The sequence below is a fragment of the Protomyctophum parallelum genome, assembly GCF_964188405.1.
Source record: "Protomyctophum parallelum genome assembly, chromosome: 6".
Lineage (NCBI taxonomy): Eukaryota > Metazoa > Chordata > Actinopteri > Myctophiformes > Myctophidae > Protomyctophum > Protomyctophum parallelum.
Genome location: NC_139701.1, coordinates 27629921 through 27653354, shown reverse-complemented (window position 1 = coordinate 27653354; position 23434 = coordinate 27629921). Strand labels below are relative to the sequence as shown.

Here is a 23434-nt window from a genome sequence, read left to right as displayed (position 1 = left end):
ATCTTGTCCTCTTAAAAGCTGTGAGCATACTGTGTGTAGCTGACTGAATCAAAAGTAAGTTTAATTAGCCAGTTTAAACAGCCAGAGAATATAATTATTTGGGGGTCAAAGGAAACCTTTCAGAACCACGGTTATATTGCATTTAAATGAGTGAACTTACTCTGGGACCTGGATATCCCTGTGGCCCTTGAGGTCCCTGAAAATCAAAATCATCAAACAATCAAAATGTTAAAAGATGATCTGTTAGATTAGACATAAACGCTATGTAAAATATCTGCTATGTAAATTCACATCTGCAACAATAACTGGGTTTTAGGTACCCTAATCCCTTTGCTAAACTTAATGGACAGTTTGTGTAATTGTGAAATGAGCATATTATACAGTAAGCTTATCTTCTATAGGCAGATATTGTCAATACATAAATTGCGCAGAAAGCAATGAAAGTTTGACAAATTGGTGTCTACTGCCCCCTCTGGTTTACTAGGGAACTGGCACAGTCAAACATCAGTAGCCCTAGGGTAGCTGGTGTGTGTGTGTGCGTGCATGCATGCATGCGTGAGAGAGAGAGAGAGGAGAGAGATGGAGTGAGAAGGAGAGAGAGATGGAGAGGAGAGGGACAGAGAGGGGAGAGGAGAGAAAGAGATGGAGAGAGCGAGAGAGAGAGAGAGAGATGGAGAGGAGAGGGAGAGAGAGGGGAGAGGAGAGAAAGAGATGTAGAGAGAGAGAGAGAGAGAGAGAGAGAGAGAGAGAGACAGGGGGAGGAGGGAAAGGGAATTTTGTCGTTTGTTTAATTCATCATTGTACAAAAAAAATGTAAGAATGAGAGAAGTATGTGTGAGAAAGAGAGGGAGTTTCAGCGGGAGGGAGTCGTAAAAGAGTTTACACCACAGAGTGAGGATGGTGATAGAAGAGTATATGTACGGTGAGCCCTCTGTGGCTTGCAGTGCTAACATTATGACAGGGCATTTCCTCACTACTGTTTACATGAGCTGGGCTGGGAGTACAGTACAGTAATGCTCCATGGAGAGTACAGCAAGCCACCTTGAAACATGTACCTTGACCGTGACTCAGCCATAGAATTATGTGCTGCGGGAACGTGTTATAAACAAAACCACCAGGGACACACGTCCAGCTGTCATACATCTGTAAACACTGTATCCATCACTTACAGTGGATCTTTTAACACACGCACGCATGCATGCATGCACGCACGCGCACAGTACACACGCACACAGTACTGTTGAAGGTGACATGTGTTGTTCTCTGTTAAACATTACCAGTGAAGAGTTTGGAACATCAGCCTAACACTATAATAGAAATAGCCTAGATATATCTAGACAGACTCTCACCATTTCACCATTGCTTCCTGTTGGACCCCTAAGCCCCTGTGGAAAATAACGAAAATACATATTTTCAACATAACAGAGTATTTACTGCATGCAGGCTACCCTACATTCCAATGGTTTGCTTACTGTATGTTGTTGCTGGTTAGTAAATTGCATTGATTATGATCTCTCACACACACGCATGCACCACAAGCTCACGAGCGAGCGCACACACACACACCACACACACACACACACACACACACACACACACACACACACATACATACACACACACACACACACACACACACACACGCTCACACACACGCACATGCACACAGAAAGTAAGAAACCTACAGGTCTCCCCATTGGCCCCATCATTCCATCAGGGCCGACGGGTCCACTGAATCCCTACATCAAACAAACAAACAAACAAACAAGCATTTACCACATCAACAGAATTCATATAGGATTGAGGATCCCCACTCTGCACAATGTATGGGCCAGTCAATTCCTTATCAGAGTGATTGCACTTTATTAAGGACTGAATTCCCAGTGTTCCATCTGAAGAGAGCACAGTTGTGAACCCATTATCTGTCTTCCTATTATACTCACCATTATGCCCAAAGGGCCTTTGGGACCTGGCACACCCTTAAATCCAAAATCTCCACCCGGGCCCTGTTATAAAAGCAAAAAGTCCATGTCAGATATACTCTATAGATATACTGTATACAAGATATATGAAGATATGTACTATACGTCACACTCTTGTTTCCCCATCTCATGTCCTATAATCGTGTTATTCCCATCTGCCCTACTATTATATTATCATACCATCATCATACTATAATTCTAACAATGAATGAATGAATGTCAGAAACACCGGCGTATCTCCTCATTGCCTGCACCAATCGCTCCCACTTTTCACACAGGCATTGACCACCAATATGGAGGTCTTAACGGAGCCCTTTTTTCGATTTGACACATTAATGATTAATAATTAATTTATTAGTGAATTAACCTCGCAACCTCACACACCTCCGCCCCTTGGCGACACCTGCATCACAGGCCACCATTCTCACCGTTACCCCACAGGCATGCTTCCTCTAGCTACCGCCGCAACACAACAAAGAGTGCCTATACAATTTGGCGCCGCTGACTGTGTGTGTGTGTGTGTTGCATCCTTTGGCCGTCTTCTCCTACCAAATGACACCGTTTGCACATATCTCACCATGCACTGCAGCAACAGCTTGCCTGTCCACACATCAACCACTACTTTGCATTCATATTCATGTCATATTTACAGTACTACGGTCTGCAGCGGCCAGGAGGCGGTGTGTGTGTGTGTGTGTGTGTGTGTGTGCGCGCGCGCGTGTGAGAGGGACGATAAACAGTCAGCAACACGTTACATTTCTACTTCTACTAAAGAAAGAGCCAGCGATGGAGCCATAAGTCCATAAATTCGGGGACATAAATTGCGCAAAATACTGTTAAACATGACGGCAGCAGCCTGCTGCATCCTCCTAGCTGTTGTGTGCTAAGCTAATGTCAACACGGCTTTCACATTGACTGAGAGGGAAACAAGCAACCAGGTCTATGAAAATGTTAACAGGCCAGATCAAGGTCAAACATCATTGTCCAATGTTGTTTTAGAGCAGTGGTTCTCAAACATTTTCATGTCATGGACCACTAATATTCTATATATATATATATATATATATATATTATATATAACTTCCCAAGACCATCTGTAAACAATTCCCCACACTGAACATAATTTGCTGTTCATATATTCAGAACGGGTAAGGACTAGTCTATTAAATGCATGGAAACCCTGCATGACCAGTCTGTTTGTCTTCCGCATATCTCAAGAACCATCCGACCGATCGACTTCTAGCATACTACTTGAGGGAGTCATTTCACCAGTGTGAAGTTGGTCGGATCGGCGACTGTCGAGAAACAAATTGAGAAATTGCAGGAATCTCTGCACTTATGAGTGTGTGTATCTTGTTTATTGTTAGTTGGATTTCATTGGATTTTCATCTCATCTCTCTCATATTATCTAATTGGACAAATCTTGTCTCATGTCCTCATTTGCCAGTCTCTATGTTCCTTAAGCCAAAATCCAATAGGCTACCCCAAATCTCGGCCACTCGCTCACTCACACTCGACGACTCCAGCATGGCGGTGTTGAAATTGCTGACCTGCCGAAATATGTGACTATGTGGACTTTACACAATTTACATAGAGGTCTTTAAATACGTGGCCTAAATACAGCAATGTTGAACTCTGCTAATAAACAAACTGCAACAATTTACATTCGGACACTGACATTATGTGATGTCTACATGATTGTCACATATTTCAGCAGGTCACCAATTTCACTGTAACAGCACCATGCTGGAGTGACCGAGTGTGAGTGAGCTTGTGGCCGAGATTAGGGGTATTGGAATCTGGGTCTCTCTTCTCCTCTCCTCCTGTATAATAATTGGATAGTTGACCCACTTACGGTACCTTTGGGCCTGGAAACCCCTGTAAACCAGTAATCCCCAAGTCTCCCGATTGTCCCTGCAAACAAAGAAGACAGTTACATTAGAACACAATAAACTGGCAATGAACTGGTAATACATTTACATTTATTGCCTATTGTAGGTAACACTATCTAGCAACAAAACCTTTGCCTTAATGCTCGTAGCATCTTCAATATTTCTTCTTCCGAATAGCTTCATAAATCAAAAATCATGTATTCATATTATTTCCATATTATAAGCACATTATATAACAAAATAAGAGTTTGAATAGGAATTAGGGCATGTCATGTGAGATCTATAATATAATTAAAGCAAGGACTAATTTTATTAAAAAAATTACAGCGTGGCCGTAGGCCAAGTTGTCTGTAACAGGGTTTGTCTGTATGTCTATCCCCTCAAAAGTAGGCCGATCATGTGCACGACTTCACAAAACAGAAGCTACCTCAGGCTACCAAGTACCAACCCTGTGTTAAAAGTGTGATTTTGAGAATTGTTTTGCCATACAGTGAGAGGGAATGGAATCACTTCTGGTTCCTCAATCACAGAGCACAGAAGCAACAGATTAACATCCAAGGTTCTACCAAGGTTTAACATCACTTTCACCCCACTTTTAAATAACCTCCCATATCCTCAACCAATACCCCAGACAAAGTTGGTCTTCAGTTGGCCTCTCATAAATGATCTTGTCTAACACAAAATAAATGAACTGTTAGACACAAGAAGTGGGTCACATGCAAAGCCCTATGTCTGGGTCTATAATTGCACATTATACACCTACTCACAGGTGTGTGCGCACACGCACGCATGCACACATGCACGCACGCGCATGAACACACACACACATACACACACACATATCCAGACGAGGACAAGGAGTGGGTGTCTAGTACGTCCCGTCTGTGTCTGAGCTCGGTCTGTCGTGCATGGTGGCAGACACCGTGTTTGTACAGCCAATCATCCACATCCTCTAGTCGGCTCTGCTTTCTGGCCAGCGGGTTTGGCCTAGAATAGTGCACTCTCTGAAAAGCGTAAGGGGATCGGACCCAGGGGCCGAAGCCGTGTCTCCATTTCACCACCATCAATGGAGGTGAACAGGGGAGGGCCGACACACAAGGGGGATAAGGGTGGGGTATTTTGCGGAGTTATGTAAGTTAACCAGACTCAGAGCACCTCATTTTCAGGTCCCTGGAGTGCCTGGAGATCTTACATAACCTGGCCTTGCCAGGTGGAATGTGTCAGACACGCACATTTTTACCCCCACCGCAATTAGCTACTTAAACCCCTGTGCTATATTTAGAGATTGATATAAAAGATTGTATTGTTTTTAACTTTGGGGCGCCCTGGTGGCTCAACCAGTTAGTGCATATAATTGACATCGTTCTGAGTTCAAATCCAGCCAAACCTCTGTCCTGTCTCTCTCCATTGTAATGTCTAACAGTAACTAATATAATAATCCAATTCCAGGTAATAGCATAATAATTAACTGGCACAAAAACATTATGTAATAGACACACTGGCCTTACCAATGACCTTAGAATTTACGAGACCCTAAAATATGCCCAGGCATATCCTTTATATTATTCAGTATTGTTGGAGTTCACCAAGTAGATTCAATTCAATTAATTCAAAGGAGCTTTATTGGCATATTAAAACATATGTTTACATTGCCAAAGCAAGTGTCAGAATATAATATAAACTGTTGAAAATGGAGAAAGTATATACAGTTGGAGAGGGTAAATATAAACAGAGCAAGTAAATATCGTATAGACAAGACTACTGTCATTTTTAGTTCCAATTTTAAATCACAAATTATATATACTCACCGTTTGCCCTTTCAGTCCGGGGTCTCCCTTCCAGCCCTGGTCACCCGTGGCCCCCTCCATCCCTTTAATTCCTGGGGATCCCCTCTCCCCTGGCAAGCCCAGCTCTCCCTGGACAAAAGAGAGGTTGTAGCGGTTGTAGATTGGCAATTTATAAAAAATAAATACATATATAAAAATAAATAAATAAACTCCAAAACAACTCTCACACTGTAATCTAAATGCTGCATGCTATAAACAGATTTTTCGTATACGTATATAGTTTTGCTGGTGTTAAACCAGTTTACTTTAATGAATCAAATATTGGAATATTGGATCAGGAATACGACAAAAACATAACATTCTCTATGAATTCAAGGCATCATGGGGTGATTGATTAAAAAGGCATTTTGTCATTAACACATCTCAGATTGGGGATCTATCGATGCTGTTTTTATTGCTTGTTTTCTCTATATAAAAATAAAAGGATTGCTATAGAGCAGGGTTCCGCGGGCCATCTGCGGCCTGCGGAATAATTAAAAAACAAAAGGCCCCCAGCCTGGTACCGTAGTCAAAATATGACCCTTGAGGAAAATGTATTGGGGAACCCTGCTATAGAGGGTATGCACGTGCATAAAGTGAGTGGCAAAGTGGGTTTAATGTAGTTTAACGTCATTTATTGCAATCAGATAGGAGTCACTTTTCTGTTTGGATGTATGGGTTGTCAAGGCCCGAAAGTAGTTTTTTGCCACTCAGTGGGCGTTCCCGCATAATGTCCGTGTATGATGATGATGTCACGCACATATCCTCCATTGTGGGTAGTATTGTACCTTTTGACCAGGTGGTCCTATCTCTCCAATCAGTCCAGGAAGACCAACTTCTCCCCTGGGTCCTGGACGTCCATCAGGGCCCACATGCCCCACCATACCCCTCGTACCCTGAAACCACCACACACACACACACACACACACACACACACACACACACACACACACACACACACACACACACACACACACACACACACACACACACACACCTCTAAATGTCAAAAGTGTTCTTAATTCAATAAACAGGTCATCAAGAAAAATGAACAATCAGTTCCTGAATGGAAATAATAAAATGACAAAAGCAGCTGCTGTGCTGAGGTGTGGTCACGTACTAGAAGGGGAACGACATAATACTCAGGGCTGGACAGGAATAATAACAAGGAACCACAATTAAGCCATATTTCAACATATATCTCATATGTCATGTACAGTCGCACATACTGTACATTTCCATGCACAATTCAAAGCCGTGTCTGCATATTATTCCATTTCAACATACTGTACATTTAACCACATGAACGCTAGCGTCCCTGGTCTGTGGCAAACATTAGGTGAGAATAGCAGGGTTGGGTTATGTTGTAGCACAACTATTTTCTGCTAAGACATTTTGTAGAGGGGAAAAAAGGAGGGGGTCGTATTAGAGCCTGGGGGATTCCAGTCAATAAAGTACTGTATATAGGGCTTAAGTGGTTAAATCTGTCACTCAGGGCTGAAGTCGGCTGGCCTTTCCATAATATTTCTTTACAATGTGCTTGAGAAGTGCCGGTAAAATGACTGACTGTTGCTGAAGTGCTTTCTTGAGCCACAAGGACCACAATGGTTTCCTGCTCCATCAGAGCAGTGGAGGTGGCAGATGGGAGAGAGTGATATTAGAATAACAGATTGAATTGGCTGACCTCCACTGTACATCCAGCTTCTGTTTCTGAATCGCTGTGAGGTAAAATGGATAAATCATGAAAAAATAAGCCCCAAATCAGCAGGAAGTGGTTTGGAATTACACCGCGGAAAGGTTTGTTGGTTGAACCCCAATCCTTGGACCTCTGGGGAGCTCTTGCATAAGAAAAGGCCACTGTGTCTGTCAGCTTACTAAGATCTATCAGAGATTTAATCAAGTCTGACCTGGTGCCTCACCCCTACTCATGTGTGGATGTACAGTATGCAGAAAGCACACATGAAGCAGAAACTTGCATTGGTTAAAGACGCGGTCACTGAAGCTGTCTGCCATAAACAGATGCATTCAAAGAGCGATGAGAATCACCTAAACCTAAAGTATAGATTATAACACTAGTGAAACTTTAAAAGTGTCAAGTGCAGTCAACCACATGGCAGGTGCGGTGTGGTGATATGGTGCGTTCACACGGGCAGATGCAAAGATACAGTCTACCATTCATTGTCAATGGAAGCCAGTGACATGAAGATGAAAAGATGCATCCGACGTTTGTAGCTGCTACAAAAGCTACAAAGCTACAAATTCTAGCTGAGCTGGGTTCAACTTCCAGATGCAAAGCTACAAAGCTACAGTGTAGCTGCAATGTATTTTTATTCCTCCCCCCTGCTTTTTTCACCATGTAAATATAATAATTGATATTTCTGATGAAAATATGAAATAGAACTTGAGTGATTACACTTGTCCTTATTTTGCTGAGGACCCCCTGGAACTCCCTCAAAGACCCCTGGCATCACCGTCAGATCAACTGCCCTACTGGACCAAAAGCCACTGCGCCATGGGAACTTTGCTGTCTGCTTATTGGCTCATCCAATGTACCTGTCCAAAAATAGGGCCCTTGGAGTCTAGAAGCCCTAGTAGCAACATCTAGTGATCTCATACGGTACAATGGGCATGCTGACAAGACAAAACACCTGTTCTACCACTTGAACCAATATGTGTGTGTGTGTGTGTGTGTGTGTGTGTGTGTGTGTGTGTGTGTGTGTGTGTGTGTGAGTCGGTGTGTCCGTCCGTCCGTCTGTGTACAGCTAATCTCCGGCACCGTTAACCCGGTCGATGCCAAATTTTGCACACACACACCCTGGATGCCAACGATGAACCTCTGCCCCAACTTTTCCAGAACGGCCTGTTATAGCGCCACCAGGAGACCGACTTTTGAAAAAGCATTTTTTTATATTACTCCTCCAGATTGTGTCCCAAAATCCCGCAAATCATTACACACTATAGTCATGTGTTCAAGCCGGTTCTGTCCAATATTTCATATTCCATCCTAATTGGCTAACATTGGCTTTCAAAGTTTGCAGGATTGGCCCGTTTTGAACAAAAAGCCTCAAATCATAAGTTCATAACACAGCGTGCAATTTACGCGAAATCTTTGACAGACTTTCCTACTAGGCTGAGGAATATATCCCACCCTTTTCACATTGGCCTGTTATAGCGCCACCAACAGGTGGATTTTTGCAAAACATATTTTTGGAACAAAATGCCTCAAATCATCCAATTGGCCTATTATAGCGCCACCAGGAGGCCACAACCTGACCTGCCCTGGTGGAGACCTGTGGCCCGAGGGGCACTTGATCTAGTTCTCTCTTCTCCTTCCCATTACTCCACACTATTCTATTCAGTCCAAGAACAGTCTTTTCTTTATCGAGGAGATAGATGTGGATATAGGAAAGAAAGACAATGAGATAGAAGATAATTGATAGCCATGATGGAAATCATGATTGCTTGGTAAGCCCGGGAGATGATGAGGATCGGCTCTGTAGAGATTCCCCCTCCGTCTGCCAACAGAAGCAGAAAGAGGCCATATTGTGTTTCCACCACAGTGGTATGTAGTGTGAAATCAGTCTGTTTCCTGCCAAGCTCTCCCTGTGTGAGAGCCCTGTGTTCTGTGCAATAAAAAAGCACCCTCACTGCACTGGACGACTGAACTGGACCAATGGCTTATGACTGCTGTTGGTAGGAAACCTCTAAAAAATCAACCTGGCTCACAGGAACAAAGAGGTTATTTAACAAGAACAAATGTCTTACTTTTTGATTGACAGACATGCATTTTTCTTATTACATAACTAATGCCAAAGGATATTCCTTGTATAAACCATAGACTTGGCAATGAAATGATGCTGGTGCTGAAAAGACTTAGATGCATTTAATGGTTCCAAGTTCAAAGAACTTACTCCAACTGCAAGAGACAATGTTATTCAAGTAAAAAGAAAGGAAAAGAAAAAAGATTATCTAAATCCCACACAAGAACTGTTACACAACTGGCAGCCAGACATAAAGGGGACAGCCTTTCTCTTTCAATGTATTTGATGGGGGGCAGAAACATCTAATACATATTAAGACTTGATAAAAAACAATTAGGCATTTAATGAATATTTTCATATTTGTCATTTTAAGTCTCATTTCTGGGTCTTAAAACTACAGCGGTTATGGACAAATGTAGAAGATTGGCCATTCTGCTGATGATTAAATAACCAACAGATGTACTGTAGTCAAACTGGAACTCTTGACAGGTCAGAAAAGGCCTTATTAGCCAGAGGAGATATTGGGCCCAGACCAGAGTATCCCTTAAGCAGGGCTACTCTGTTACATCCATCCCCTTTTGACAGGTGAACGGTGCAAATGTAACACCCCTGATTTGAACCAGGGTCTCCCGTGTGGGAAACCAACCATCTATCACTCACACAAGATGGAATCCCCCCTTATCCAGGGGACATTGTAGGTGTATGAATGAACTTCAGGCAGGGCTACATGATACATACAGTCCCCTATATAGTGCCTCAACTACACAGTAAACACAGTAAAGACAATGTGTTGAGTTGAGTACCTGTCGTCCTCGTTTCCCTGGAAATCCTGGTAAGCCGGTCAGTCCGGGTGGACCGTCCAATCCAGGGTATCCCTCCATTCCTTTGAGTCCAGGTAAACCAACCAGCCCCTGGGAAATTTCCAAACCACCCACACTGTTTTTTACTAAACAAAATAAAACAGAACAAGCACCCATCTGATGTTTACGCGACAGTCTTTCCCTTTGTCTTTACAGTGTTGAGTTGATGTGATACTCACTTCAACACCAGGTGCTCCATTCAGCCCCCTTGCTCCTTTCTTGCCCATTGTTCCCTGGGTAAATGCAAAAAGATAAAACATCCTTTATTTCCACAAACAGTTAACTATGAAACCTTGCGTTTTTTTGTCACGTCATGTCACTCACAATCGTCACTCAATCTTTCACTCACAATCGTCGCTAACAATCCTGGGCACAGGTCTCGTGACATCACTATGACATCATCAGGGATGATAGTAAATCAGTGATATCATAGTAAATGCGACTTGCTGTCGCAATTAAGCCCATATATGGAGATCCCTGATATTAAGCCCATATGTTAACTATGAAATCTAGCGTTTTTTTGTCACTCAAAATCCCCATACATGGGGAAAGCCCCATATATTGTGCTGTGTGAGACAAGGCCAAAGCATTTCCGGGGTCCCCAACCAAAACGTTGAGAACCCCTGGGTTAGGGGTATAGGGTTTGAGGTAGGTTGTCATTGTCAGACCAATGACTGGTTGGAACTTAATATTGCACCCACAGCACTGCAGTACTGTATGAAGTGGATTTCATGTCATTTTGATTTACATTGGATCAGAACCAGTTATATCCTATAGACTCGAGCATAGCACTGGGCATAGTTTTCTGGACCCACTGAAAGACCATTAATTTTTCCCATAGAGATTTAAAAATATATTATTATTTTAAACCTAGAATCAAGCCATTCAGGATCCTGGTGGTGAGTCATGACCATGAAAATGTAGTACAATAACATTAAATATTCAATAATATGTTTTCACAAATATCTCTATGGGGAAAATGAATTGGAGAGTTTTCAGTGGGTTCAGAAAACCATGCCCACTGCTATGCTGAGAGGGAACTCCAAGAAGCATACATAAGAGCCAAGGGGCTCTATTTCCGCCCATGCTAAACCCCTTATCCCTAAACTAAACTAACTAAACTTTTTTTACTATTTAAAAAAATATTTTTGAATAGCACAACTAGCCGATCTACATCGACACGTTGTGAGCTTGTAGATTGGCATGGCAAAGAATTCAGTTTAGGGATAAGGGGTTTAGCATGGACAAAAATAGAGCCCAAAGCGCCTTAAGCATTTTCTTTTTTTCTCATTAGATTTTTACACAACACATCCATTACATCACCGGGTCAGTAAGTCTGATATTAGGTCTGTCCACATTGAAATTGTGCCCTCTTGAGCCTGATTAATCCTTGCCGATGACAGTTTCAGATAGAATGTCGCCTTAAGCATTTTCCATTAAATTCTAAAGGGTGACAGTTCAAAAAAGCAAAGACAATTCAGACAAAGTTCTGTCTGAGGGTCTTCTGAAAGGGGCTTCTGAAATTCAATCCAACATAGCTACAGTAACTTTATGGGTTTGTACTGTTTACATCTGTACATTATAATCTAGCTACAGTACAGTATCTAGGCGTATACAGTATAGTACTACGTAGAGTTTCAGTGACACATATGTTTATTAATTTGTACAAGAGACTTTTGTTTGTAGATTTTTGAGCATGGGAACCAGATTAAAGTTTTGGTCAAAGTGGACGAATATTTCCTTCGAAATGCTGTGCCCCCTATCTGGAGAATTCAGTAGCTATTATTTGTAGCTCCTCAAAGACTGATAATGTTGAGTTTTAAATCTTAGATCTTTTTTTCCTCAAAACATTCACAGATGCCAGTTCTCAACATTCCACTGCAAGCTCATAAGCAAAGAAGAATAGACATGTCAAACTTGATCAAATAGCATGTTCAAAAGAACAAAGAGGAATCTCGCATTTTGGGTGGTCAATCATCCTGACACTATCTGCTTCCAGGTTCCTGTCTCCAGCCTGAGTTATGAGCTACAATAAGAAAACACATCTTCTCCTCCCTTCATATTTCTGTGTAGCTGAACAGGACAAAATTATTTTCCCATGGCCAAGGTGTCAGGTTTACCCCTCAACCAAACCCTCCCCATAACTGCCAACACTGAATGGCATTTATTGTTGTTGTACAGAGCCTAGTGTGTATCCAGCACACACTCATCTTAATACAATTACATGATTCAACAAACTATATTCCATAATTGGCTGTAAAGTACAGTGGATTAAGCAAACCCCCAGGATTCACGTAATCAAACACAGACTCACCAGAGCACCCTTGTCTCCTTTTGGACCTTGTTCTCCACGGAGACCTGGCGTTCCCTATGTAACAACAGAAATATACACACATTCAGGTCTATAATGATTCTGTAAGTCGTATAGTGGAATAATAACTATTTAATGGCCATCTTACTGTACTGTATGCGAACGGTTTTTATCTCCAAAAGTGAAATGATATTTTATTGGAAAACATTTTTTTGTCTCAAAGTTGACATACTTAAAATATTTTCAATCCTAATTTGAATGAATTACTTACAGTTGACTAAATCATGATTTATTGTGTTGATGTCATTTCCCAATTTAATTCAAAATAATTGAGAGTATGTAATGTATTCTTTAGAAACTGAAAAAGATTGATTTCTTCAGTGAGCAACCATGGTTGAAGTCTTGATCCAAAAACTGTAAAACTGAATAATTAGCTAACTGACTGAGAGACTGAGCTGGAAAAATCTAATGTTACATTAGTAATAATATACTTAAACTCTATACACCCAGGGCCGACCCTGTTTTTGCCTCTACACCAAATCTCTTTGCTGAAAACAGACAATATAGGGGCTTGCTATTATTTGCAGAATGTTCTACATAACCAGAATGGGGACGCTAGGGTTCAAGTTGATAAAAACATTTTGTTTTATTGACTTACAGGCAAGCCTTGTTGTCCAACAGTCCCACGAGGGCCAGTAAGGCCGATGTGACCCTGAAACACAAGGTCTAGGTGAAATACAACATGAATCTCACATTACAAATATTATGTCACACAATACAGCTGCAGCCATCACAGGAGACGTTTTTGTTTTTACCACCCGATTTCCACATTACTGCTGCTGATAGAAAAATAATAATACATATATTACATATTTTATTGATAAAACATGAGGTTTGTGTGGTAACTTCACTCCAAGAAAGGAACACACTCATGCATTAGGAGTTTAGGGTGTGTTTGGAAATGCGCACAGGGAATGTTCTCTGTGTATTTTGAGTGCGGTGACATCATAGCTTATTTACGAACGACACACCTTCCTGTAACATTGAAAGGGAATTCATAACATTAGCCTACCTGCTGTTGGTCTACAAGTTGATACGTGTGTAATAACAAAGTTCAAAGGACAAATTTTACCGGCGGGGAGCGCTCGAGACACGGCAGTGACACACACACACTGAACAACCCAACTTCTGAGTAGGGTCAGTCAGTGCGGGCACTTAGCACATGAGGCGTAGCGCACTCGTTTTTTGAACGACAACGCACACCAGTGCGCTCAGTGCGAATTTCCAAACGCAGCCATAACCCATTCAGGACGGGAACCCCTTTTGGGGTTCTTGTTGCTATCTACAGTATAAAAATCGTCCTCAGTTCTAAATGGGTTAGTGTCTTTGATTCTTTCAAGATACTGTACCTGGTTACATTTCTACGCTATCATTTGCTACACTATAGTATACAATTTGGAAAGACACAGCTGAGGGTCTTCTGTTATGGCCAACTGATCATGAATTGTAAAAAATGGGATAGTCACTGCCCTGCACAATTAGGGGATAATATTGCATTTTCTACACTGAGAAGCTCTGTCTAGTTCTGTAACCTTAAGTGCTCCCTCTCTCGTCTGCCACATGTGACTGTTATCTCACCAGAGCAACATGGAGATGGCGCACCAGAAAATTACAAACGACAGAGCTGGGCAATATATCAAATTAATATCAAAACTGATATGAGACTAGATATCATCTGGTATTTTGGATATTTTAAATATTGTGATGTCTTTTACTGGTTTTAATCCCCCTAAGCATTATTTTAAAGTTTAAAAAAATTGTCAGAAATAGCTAAGACAGCCGATCTACAAGTTCAAAATGTTTCCCAGTGTGTCACAATGTGAGTTGCGTAGACTAGAGTGTAGACTAGACAGGTTATATTTTCAATATTTTACAGTAAGCCTGATCTATATTTTGGTAACAAATTGCCATGTGATGTGTTTTCAACTGAAAAAAGTGTTGTCATGTAAGCATCAATCTCTACCTGATATCCCTCATCTCCAGGCTCCCCACGTTCTCCTCGCTCGCCCGGGGGACCCTGTGCACACACACACGCACGCACGCGCGCGCGCACACACACACACACACACACACACACACACACACACACACACACACACACACACACACACACACACACACACACACACACACACACACACACACACACACACACACACACACACACACACAAATAATTATACATACTGTACATACACAGACACATGCAGACATGCATTACCTATTTAAAATAAAGCACACTTCATACTGTAGATTCAACTGTTTGACACCACCTCACACCTCCTAAAGCTACGTAGATAGGCTGAATCCTACTGGAGTCTAATGGAATGGTTGAATTTCTCTTTAAAGCTTATTTCCAAGCAATCTCAGCCTGGGTTGCAATGAGACAGAAGGTACCATTGTGTTGCTCATGCTACGTGCTGCGACACTGTGCCAACGTGGTAATACAACACCCCCCACTCTTGTACAGGGAACGTCCCAACTCCTTGAATGCCTGGAGCTACATACAGTATGTCGCTCTAAGCACACTGATCCCACTGATCCAAAGCTGGGAAATGTGTCTGGAGTTCATGTCAGTCAACCATAGCAGGGGACAGTATACTGTAGTCTCACGTAGCTATCTGAATGCCGATACGTTTGCTAGGATCTAAATTCAATGTAGACACACACACCACCATGAATATGGATGACACTACATTGTAGGGGCTATAAAACAGCGGAAAAAATGGCCCAATTTGAAAACTAGTCCTGTCATTTCCCCTGAAGGTTCCGCATGCATTTTTTCTTTATCTCCAAATTGTTTCCACACAGTTCTAGCCACTTCATTGAATTTAGATGTGGGAACTGCGATTGTCTGGCTGCACAAGACTAGGGTCATTATGGTCATTGCGCATGTCCATGCTTCAAAAATAATATGAGTGTAACATCATGTTTTTGTTTTACTGGACAACATGGGATATGTTAATGGAGTACAGTAGTATGCCACCAACGTTTCTTTGGTGTCATTTCTTCCACATTCAACCTGCAAAGAAATGGTTGCTTCTTTATTATTGCTAGCTCTACTCTTCTCTTCTAGTTTAAACTCAGCCATTAGCAGGTCTAATTCAACAACACACTGAACACAGCAGGACTGTATGGGAGCACAAATGATAATTAGAAGGAAAGCAAGACCTACTGGTTCACCTAAGGGCCCGACTGGTCCCGGAGTCTTATTGTCCTCTCCTGGGTAACCCTGGAAAGGACCAAACACAGACACATATTATTATTGTCCTCTCCTGGGTAACCCTGGAAAGGACCAAACACAGACACAAAAACACAGGCATATAGAAATGACCCGATTTGTGCAACCCATTTTATTAATTAAGAAGAATCTCATCATATCAAGATCAACAATAAAACTTAGATATTGAATTAAGCGGTGCCCAAAGTATAAAAGTAGTGAATGTATATTTAAATAACCTGTTGTATGTGTGTGAAAGGACAATCGCATTCCAGTGTTCACGTTACCTTTTCCCCTTTAGTCCCTGGAGCTCCAATGAGCCCTGGCTTGCCAAGGTGACCCTATGAAAAAGGGGGGGGGGGGGGGGGAGAACAGTGAATATTTGACCTAACGTCCTAACCAAGCCACTGTACTTCTGTTGGCTCCAGCCTGTTCCTCAGAGAGACACAATTATTACATAGCACTGGGCTTTTAACGTGAAGGCTGTCAGCATCGTATTAATCAAAACTGTTTAATATAAACACAGTCTCCTGTGGAGGAAGAGCTCTAACAATCGGTCACAGAGGGATTCAGCTTTTGGCACGGCCTCACAAATCACTCAACAACCTGGGCAGAGCATGACTCAGTTTGAGAGTGTACATACACCACGCATATTTACAAGAAAGGTACAATGTGAACTTGAGGTACCCTGCACAAGTTATGCAACTTAAGCCCAGTGATGCTGGCACTGACCTCAGAGCTGCTAACAGGTTTGATCATGGCCATATCCAATTCCAACTCTTTCCTCTGCTTTTTCAGGGTCTTTGTTGTGGTTTTGACAAGCCACACAACTGGATTCAGTTGTTCGGTTAGTGTTGTGACTAAACAAAGCCAAACAAGCTTACTGGAATGGGAAAGGCAATGCACGTCTTACATTCTTTCTCCCCCAAGTCCAGGTTCAAAGAAAAAAAACAAAAAAACATTGTGAGCTTGACTGAGGCAGGGTAGGTGAATCAGCTTAGGGAGACTGACATGAAATGCAACAGTTTTGAGTGAATCACCACCTGACTTATCAAGATTAGAGGCCTAGTATCTTCAAATGAAGTGAGGCTACAGGCAGTGTTTGGAATGCTGACCTTAGCATTAGAATGAAGTGGGAATACCTGAGGGATTTGGCACCATGGAATAAAGTGCAACAATGAAATAATGAGTGTTAATGTAACTCTGACAGTGTAAATGTGAACCAAACAGACCCATACGGGTCCATTTGGCTCCATTTGTATCCTCTCAGAGTTACAGTGTGGTAATTCCTGAGCATAGCGTATGAAGGCAAACTGAGGGATTCACAATGGTCTGCATAAATATATAAGATGATATGTTGAGTTTGTGACCAAACCTAAAGTGTGTGCGAGTGTACTCACTTGAGTGTGTGTCTCTACTGTATGTGTGTACTGTCATTAAAACACAGTTATGATTTCTGTAACTCACCGTATATCCTGCCAATCCTGGTTGCCCCTCAGGCCCCATAACCCCAGGCCGACCCTAGAAGTAATGCATAAAACAGACATAGTAATTCACTGAAGGGACAGCCTTCATGTTGTACGTTTTGGTTCTCTACTCTATGTTTCAGCTAAATATAAGCTTGCTGTTAAATGGACACTCAAGACACTCATCCATCCTTACTCCCAGGACCAGGGTCCTGGCAGGGCATATCAATCATCCCTCTCCAGCTATCACAACAGGCTCTGGTGTTCTTTCTGATGAGAAAGGAGCTGCCTAATTCATGATTCATGAATTTAGCAATCTGTCGTACAATGGCATCGCACACCAAAAATAGCAGACATGCAACCTCACAAGGTGTCGCAGATGCTTGTAGGTTGGCTATTTTTGATGTGTGACTTTGTGCGACAAAGTATGAATTGAGCAAAAATGGATTCCTTCCCCTTCTCTCTTTTAAGCTGGTACTGCAACATGTTGTGAGGAAAGCATTGCTTGCAGCTAAGTATACTGTGAATCTTTGTTTTAGGCATGCTGCAGTATGTTTTAACAAAACAGGTTAATGTTCAGTGAAAGTACAGGTGTTAAGGCAGCTGTTTATACAGCCACTCTTTGGTTAGGGGATGACAGAAGTTTGGGTCACAAAGCAAGATTGAGAAGATATTAAATCATGCTTTGATCTTGTACTATGCTGTGTTAAAAATTAGTAAAAAAGAATATAACACCTAAACTATTATTACAGTCAATACATAATACAACCATTGTGGCAAACAGTCTTTGTGATAACTTCATAAAATCATGAAACCTACAGCTATCAACATATTTCCCACAATCAAGGACTACATAATACGTGGACATGGTTTATAATTACTCAGCATTTTGGAACATGGAAAAGGGCTGCCAATTGTGCCAAGAGTAAATCTGAAACCAGCGTAACGGTAATGACGCAAATCTGAGATGCTTTATGACATTCTAGGTCAGTGATTCTCAAAGTGGGGTCCAGGGGTCCTTGAGGGGTCCCCGACAAAATTAGGAACAGTTTAATTAAGAACTTTAACCCTATTTCAGTTTTTACTCTCAAACAATATGGCCTCCCCCATGGTTTCCCCCAAAATCTACAAACATGTAATTTTTTATTTTGTAAAGGTAAATGTGAAGGTGTAACACAGGAAAAGTGGACACTGACTGGTGAGCCTCGGGTTCCTCTGGCACCTTTCAAACCCGTCTCGCCTGGCTGGCCAATGTCACCGTGTGTGCCAATCTCACCAGCTAGACCTGGAAGCCCCCGTTCTCCCTGCAAAGTGACAGGCCAGGGAACATAAAAATAAAAATAAAACATAGAAGACCACACACATAATTACACTGCATGTTCATTTAACTGTGTGCACAGATGTAGCCAAATGGACCCTTGTGCAAGGTACAATGGATGCACATCAGTGAGCTGGATGCAATCCTACCTGGAGGGGAGAGAACAGATGGTGGAGGTGAACGGAACACTGTCCCCCCCCCCCCACTCCCAGTGAGCTGTGGCATTCCACAAGGAAGCATACTAGGGAATTTACTGTTCCTAATATATACAAACGACATGACATCAGCTTTGACTGCAATTTGTTCCTGTTTGCAGACGACTCAACACTGCTGGTCTCAGACAGTAACAAACTGCAGGTTGAAAAGGCCCTCAGCTCCAGCAAGGGCAGAATCCATTTCTTCCGGCCTACGCGCCGGCCAGTAAGCACCGTCGGCCGGTCCGTAGGTCCGTCGGCCGGTCCGTGATTAGGTCGGCCGGTCCGTGATTAGGTCGGCCGGTCCGTGATTACGTCGGCCGGTCCGTGCCGTCAAGTCACGTGACCACTGGCTGTGCTACGAATATGAATTATTATTATTATAGCTAACTTAATAGTTCCTGCTGTAAAACACCCAATCATATCGTTATCTTTCTTCATATTTTCTTTTTTGTCTGCTCTCGTTGCAAAAGACCGCCTCCCAGTGGAACGTTTCTTTAAGGTAAGTCATGGCTTTCTAATAGTCTAGGGGTCTGTGCAAATGCCTCTTGATTTATTGCTCCGTGTGGCACCTGGTTCGGATCCCGCTCATGGCAAACTTAAAAACTTTTATTTTATAATGTTCTTTCGTAGCCTTTATTGTGTATGGACACAATAGCTACATTTTAGACTGTATCATTATTGTATATTATATTTAAAAAAATAGCCGTATTGAATTAATACATATTTAATTATTTGATAGGCAGGCAGGCAGGCAGGCAGGCAGACAGGCAGACAGGCAGACAGACAGACAGACAGACAGACAGACAGACAGACAGACAGACAGACAGACAGACAGACAGACAGGCAGGCAGACAGACAGACAGACACCAGGCAGGCAGGCAGACAGACAGACAGACAGACAGACAGACAGACAGACAGACAGACAGACAGACAGACAGACAGACAGACAGACAGACAGACAGACAGACAGACAGACAGACAGACAGACAGACAGACAGACAGACAGACAGACAGACAGATAGACAGACAGACAGGCAGGCAGACAGACAGACAAGCAGACAGACAGACAGACAGGCAGACAGACAGACAGACAGACAGGAAGGCAGACAGACAGACAGACACGCAGACAGACAGACAGACAGACAGACAGACAGACACCAGGCAGGCAGGCAGGCAGACAGACAGACACGCAGACAGACAGGCAGGCAGGCAGACAGACAGGCAGACACGCAGACAGACATACAGACAGACAGGCAGACAGACAGACAGACAGACAGACAGACAGACAGACAGACAGACAGACAGACAGACAGACAGACAGACAGACAGACAGACAGACAGATAGATAGACAGACAGACAGACAGACAGGCAGACAGACAGACAGACAGACAGACAGGCAGGAAGGCAGACAGACAGACAGACAGACAGACAGACAGACAGACAGACAGACTGTCTGTCTGTCTGCTCCTACGGACCGGCCGACCCATCGCACCGGCCGACGTGAAATACGTCGGCCGCTAAAAATGCATTCGGACCGACCGGCCGACCTATAAAAAGACCAGCCGACGGTGCTTACCGGAAGAAATGGATTCTGCCCTCCCTCCTCAGCTCTGAACTCAGTAGAATCTGCACCTGGCTCGCTGATAACAAACTATCTTTACACCTGGGAAAAACGGAATCCATTCTATTTGGATCAAATAGTAATCTCAGCAAGGCAGATGGTTTCTTGGTTAGAGTGGGTGACAATATTATCACACGAAAAGATGAAATGACCTCCTGGAAGTAAATCTTTCCAGTGATAAAATGGCCACCAACATAATAAAAAAAAGTCAACCAAAGAACAAGATTCCTATAGGCGAATTCAGAAACGGGTCTCATGGTCGTAGCTTACGTATTTCCTGTAGGCGGAGCTGACGTAGCTGCGGGGTAAACCTGCACGTCTTCTACTATATTGAATGGTAGAGTGACTGATTTATGGCTGCTCCAACAGTAGTGGCAACATAAAAAAAAAATTGGTTGGCAAATGCGGAAGTGCAAACGAGCACTCAATGTTAAACCCCAGCTGCACGGGGTTTCCTCGTCATAAATCCATGGGTCCGCCTGCAGTTCATGCTCTAACCAGTAGGGCCGAGTCCTTCAACACTGGAGAGCCTGCTTGGAGGCTTGGTGTTGAAGGAGGGGTGGAACAATTTACACTGGGGGAGGAAGTACGGCGGAAGTGTGGAAGGCATGCTACGTCACACTGCCACTCAAGTGATTACTGGCCAATCATAGTGCATTTTTTTCCAGGACAGACCCAAACATGCGCTCTGTGACACACGCTCATGCTTCGGCGGTGCTTCGCAAGGAATCTCGGGAAAGTTTTGCCCTCCCTTGAGCACATACGCTCCAGAGCCGGAAAGGGCGTCTACATGTCTATGTTCAGAATCTCCATAGAATCCCCCTGCTGTTGAATTGAATGGGAGCAATATAGAGATTAACAGGTTCTTTAACCAATCAGATTTTGAGTTTGTCCTGCTGGGCATTTTCTTTCATGTGCCCACTGCCCAGGCACTCTAGCTGGCCTTTGGTAACGTTAACGTTTTGCTTGTATCCTATCGCTGGGGGAAAATATTGTCCAATGAGAAATGAGGACTGGTATTTCAAACTTTATACGCAAGTTCTCGTCTATGTGTTGATTGAGCTGGACTAGATTTGGTGGTGGATTTACAGGCAAACCCCTTTTCGAAAAGGAAGGACTTTTCAAGAAAAGCTTGCCATTGTAACAAAGGGTCGACCATGATCAGCCAGGTCATTGACCAGGCGGTCTAGATTCTAGAAGGCCCGGTTCATTTCAGTACGGAACGCCACTGTATCTCACCATGTATCCACCAAATGAATAAAGATCTAGGTACGATGCACTGTACTTACCTTCTTGCCATGCCGTCCTCTGTTCCCTGGAAGCCCTGCTTTCCCTTCTTGCCCCTGGACATTAAATAAATCCAAATAAGATGACCACACACTGACGTATTGTCTTCATTTTTGTTGAGAGAAGTATAAATTAGCCTGAACCACATTACCACTAGCTTCCCTATTCTGGGCATGTCGTAAAAATAACAGATGTACAAGTTCACAACGTATTTCATTTCACACATGTTAGTGTATCACAGTACAGTACAATTTATATCAGAGGATAATAATTCATTTATAGTTTAGTATAGTATATATCATTTTATAAACTATTAAAGAGCAAAAAGGAGGGGTCAATGCATGATATAGCTCCCGGTCGCTGCCCGCACAGAATACAAAACTCTGATGCTGGCATTCAAAGCAATTAAAGGTATGGCTCCCCCATATCTTGCAAGTATGATCGAACCCTACAAACCCTCCCGCGCACTCAGCCAACGCAGGGAAGCTGGAAGTACCTTCACTAAAAACGCAGGGACAACGCTCCCAAACTCTTCTCCCTTCTGGCTCCTAAACTATGGAATGCACTTCCCATTACAATCAGAACTGCAGCCTCACTCCCAATCTTCTGCCGTAGTCTGAAAACCCAACTCTTCAGACTCCATCATGGCCCGTAGTCCTTGCCCTAGCCCTGACGACCTTACAGGCATATGCAAAGGCTCAACTTATGTAACTTAGATAGCATTTTATACAGCACTAGAATAGCATTTTATGTAGACATAGCACTTTATAGTATATATGTACAATTTCATTATATAGATATTCCACTGTTACGTTCTTAGCTTACGCATGTTTCATGATAACTACTTGTTATGTATGTGATGTAATTGCCATGCTTTTTTTGTTCTTGCTTAATGCAACTCACTCTGGATTAAGAGCTAAATGCCTAAATAAATAAAATAAGTAAATTGATATACAGCACACTTTCCACATAGCCCACAACATTGTTCCCAATGATTTATCCGCTTTCCAAATATGTATGAGATGTGATGGCAGCATGGCCCTCAACATGACCTCCTAATGTGAACTTTGATAGAATGCAAGAAAGCATTTAATCAAAGAAGTTCTATGCACAAATATAGCACGCTTTAATAAGTTCAGTTATTGCTCTGATAAATAATATTAACTCAACATCCAGGGTTAGATTTGGAACTCTGCCTCAAAACTATACCAAGAGGACACTTTGAGTGACAGGTGCCAAACAGCACTGAATATATTATGTAACATCTTATTGCACCTCCACAGTTGGCTTTGTCTGTAGAATGCCCTGTATAAGAATGCTTTGTTTAAGCAAAGACTGACCCCTACTGGCACACATGGGAATTATCTACCAAAACACTAGTTGCAGATTTGCAGCCCATAAATATTGTATGTTTGGGAGAAGTGGGGCTACTGATGACAAATAATAAATCTGAGAATTAAGGTATGTTGAAAAATCATTATAAAACAGGTGAGGTTGGTGAAACGGATCAGTCTGATTAGTTGATAGATGTGACTTAATGTGTGTGTGGCCACTTTCTTGTTCCTTCAAGAATTCAACTCAGGTGTGGCATACCGCATAATAATCAAGCACAATGGGTATGAATTTAATGTT

The 23434-nt window shown here is 42.5% G+C and overlaps 1 protein-coding gene across 2 annotated transcripts in view; it reads right to left on the bottom strand.

The window, feature by feature from the left end:
- The window catches only part of LOC310859763 (uncharacterized protein), a 137952-nt gene that overhangs the window by 5771 nt on the left and 108747 nt on the right, over positions 1–23434 (bottom strand). The window contains exons 38-54 of one of the 2 annotated variants that reach the window (XR_014569337.1): positions 21805–21858; positions 18575–18682; positions 17380–17433; positions 16200–16253; positions 15868–15924; positions 14656–14709; positions 13291–13344; positions 12636–12689; positions 10501–10554; positions 10265–10372; positions 6489–6596; positions 5683–5790; positions 3838–3896; positions 1944–2006; positions 1686–1739; positions 1350–1385; positions 161–196 (exon numbers count right to left, since the gene is read on the bottom strand). Coding sequence is in view for 1 of the 2 variants with exons in the window: in XM_083766472.1 (XP_083622598.1) it covers positions 161–196; positions 1350–1385; positions 1686–1739; positions 1944–2006; positions 3843–3896; positions 5683–5790; positions 6489–6596; positions 10265–10372; positions 10501–10554; positions 12636–12689; positions 13291–13344; positions 14656–14709; positions 15868–15924; positions 16200–16253; positions 17380–17433; positions 18575–18682; positions 21805–21858 (1110 nt within the window). In the remaining variant the exon portion in view is untranslated. The remainder of the gene's footprint in view (positions 1–160; positions 197–1349; positions 1386–1685; positions 1740–1943; positions 2007–3837; positions 3897–5682; positions 5791–6488; positions 6597–10264; positions 10373–10500; positions 10555–12635; positions 12690–13290; positions 13345–14655; positions 14710–15867; positions 15925–16199; positions 16254–17379; positions 17434–18574; positions 18683–21804; positions 21859–23434) is intronic. The other variant, XM_083766472.1, reaches the window with a different exon arrangement.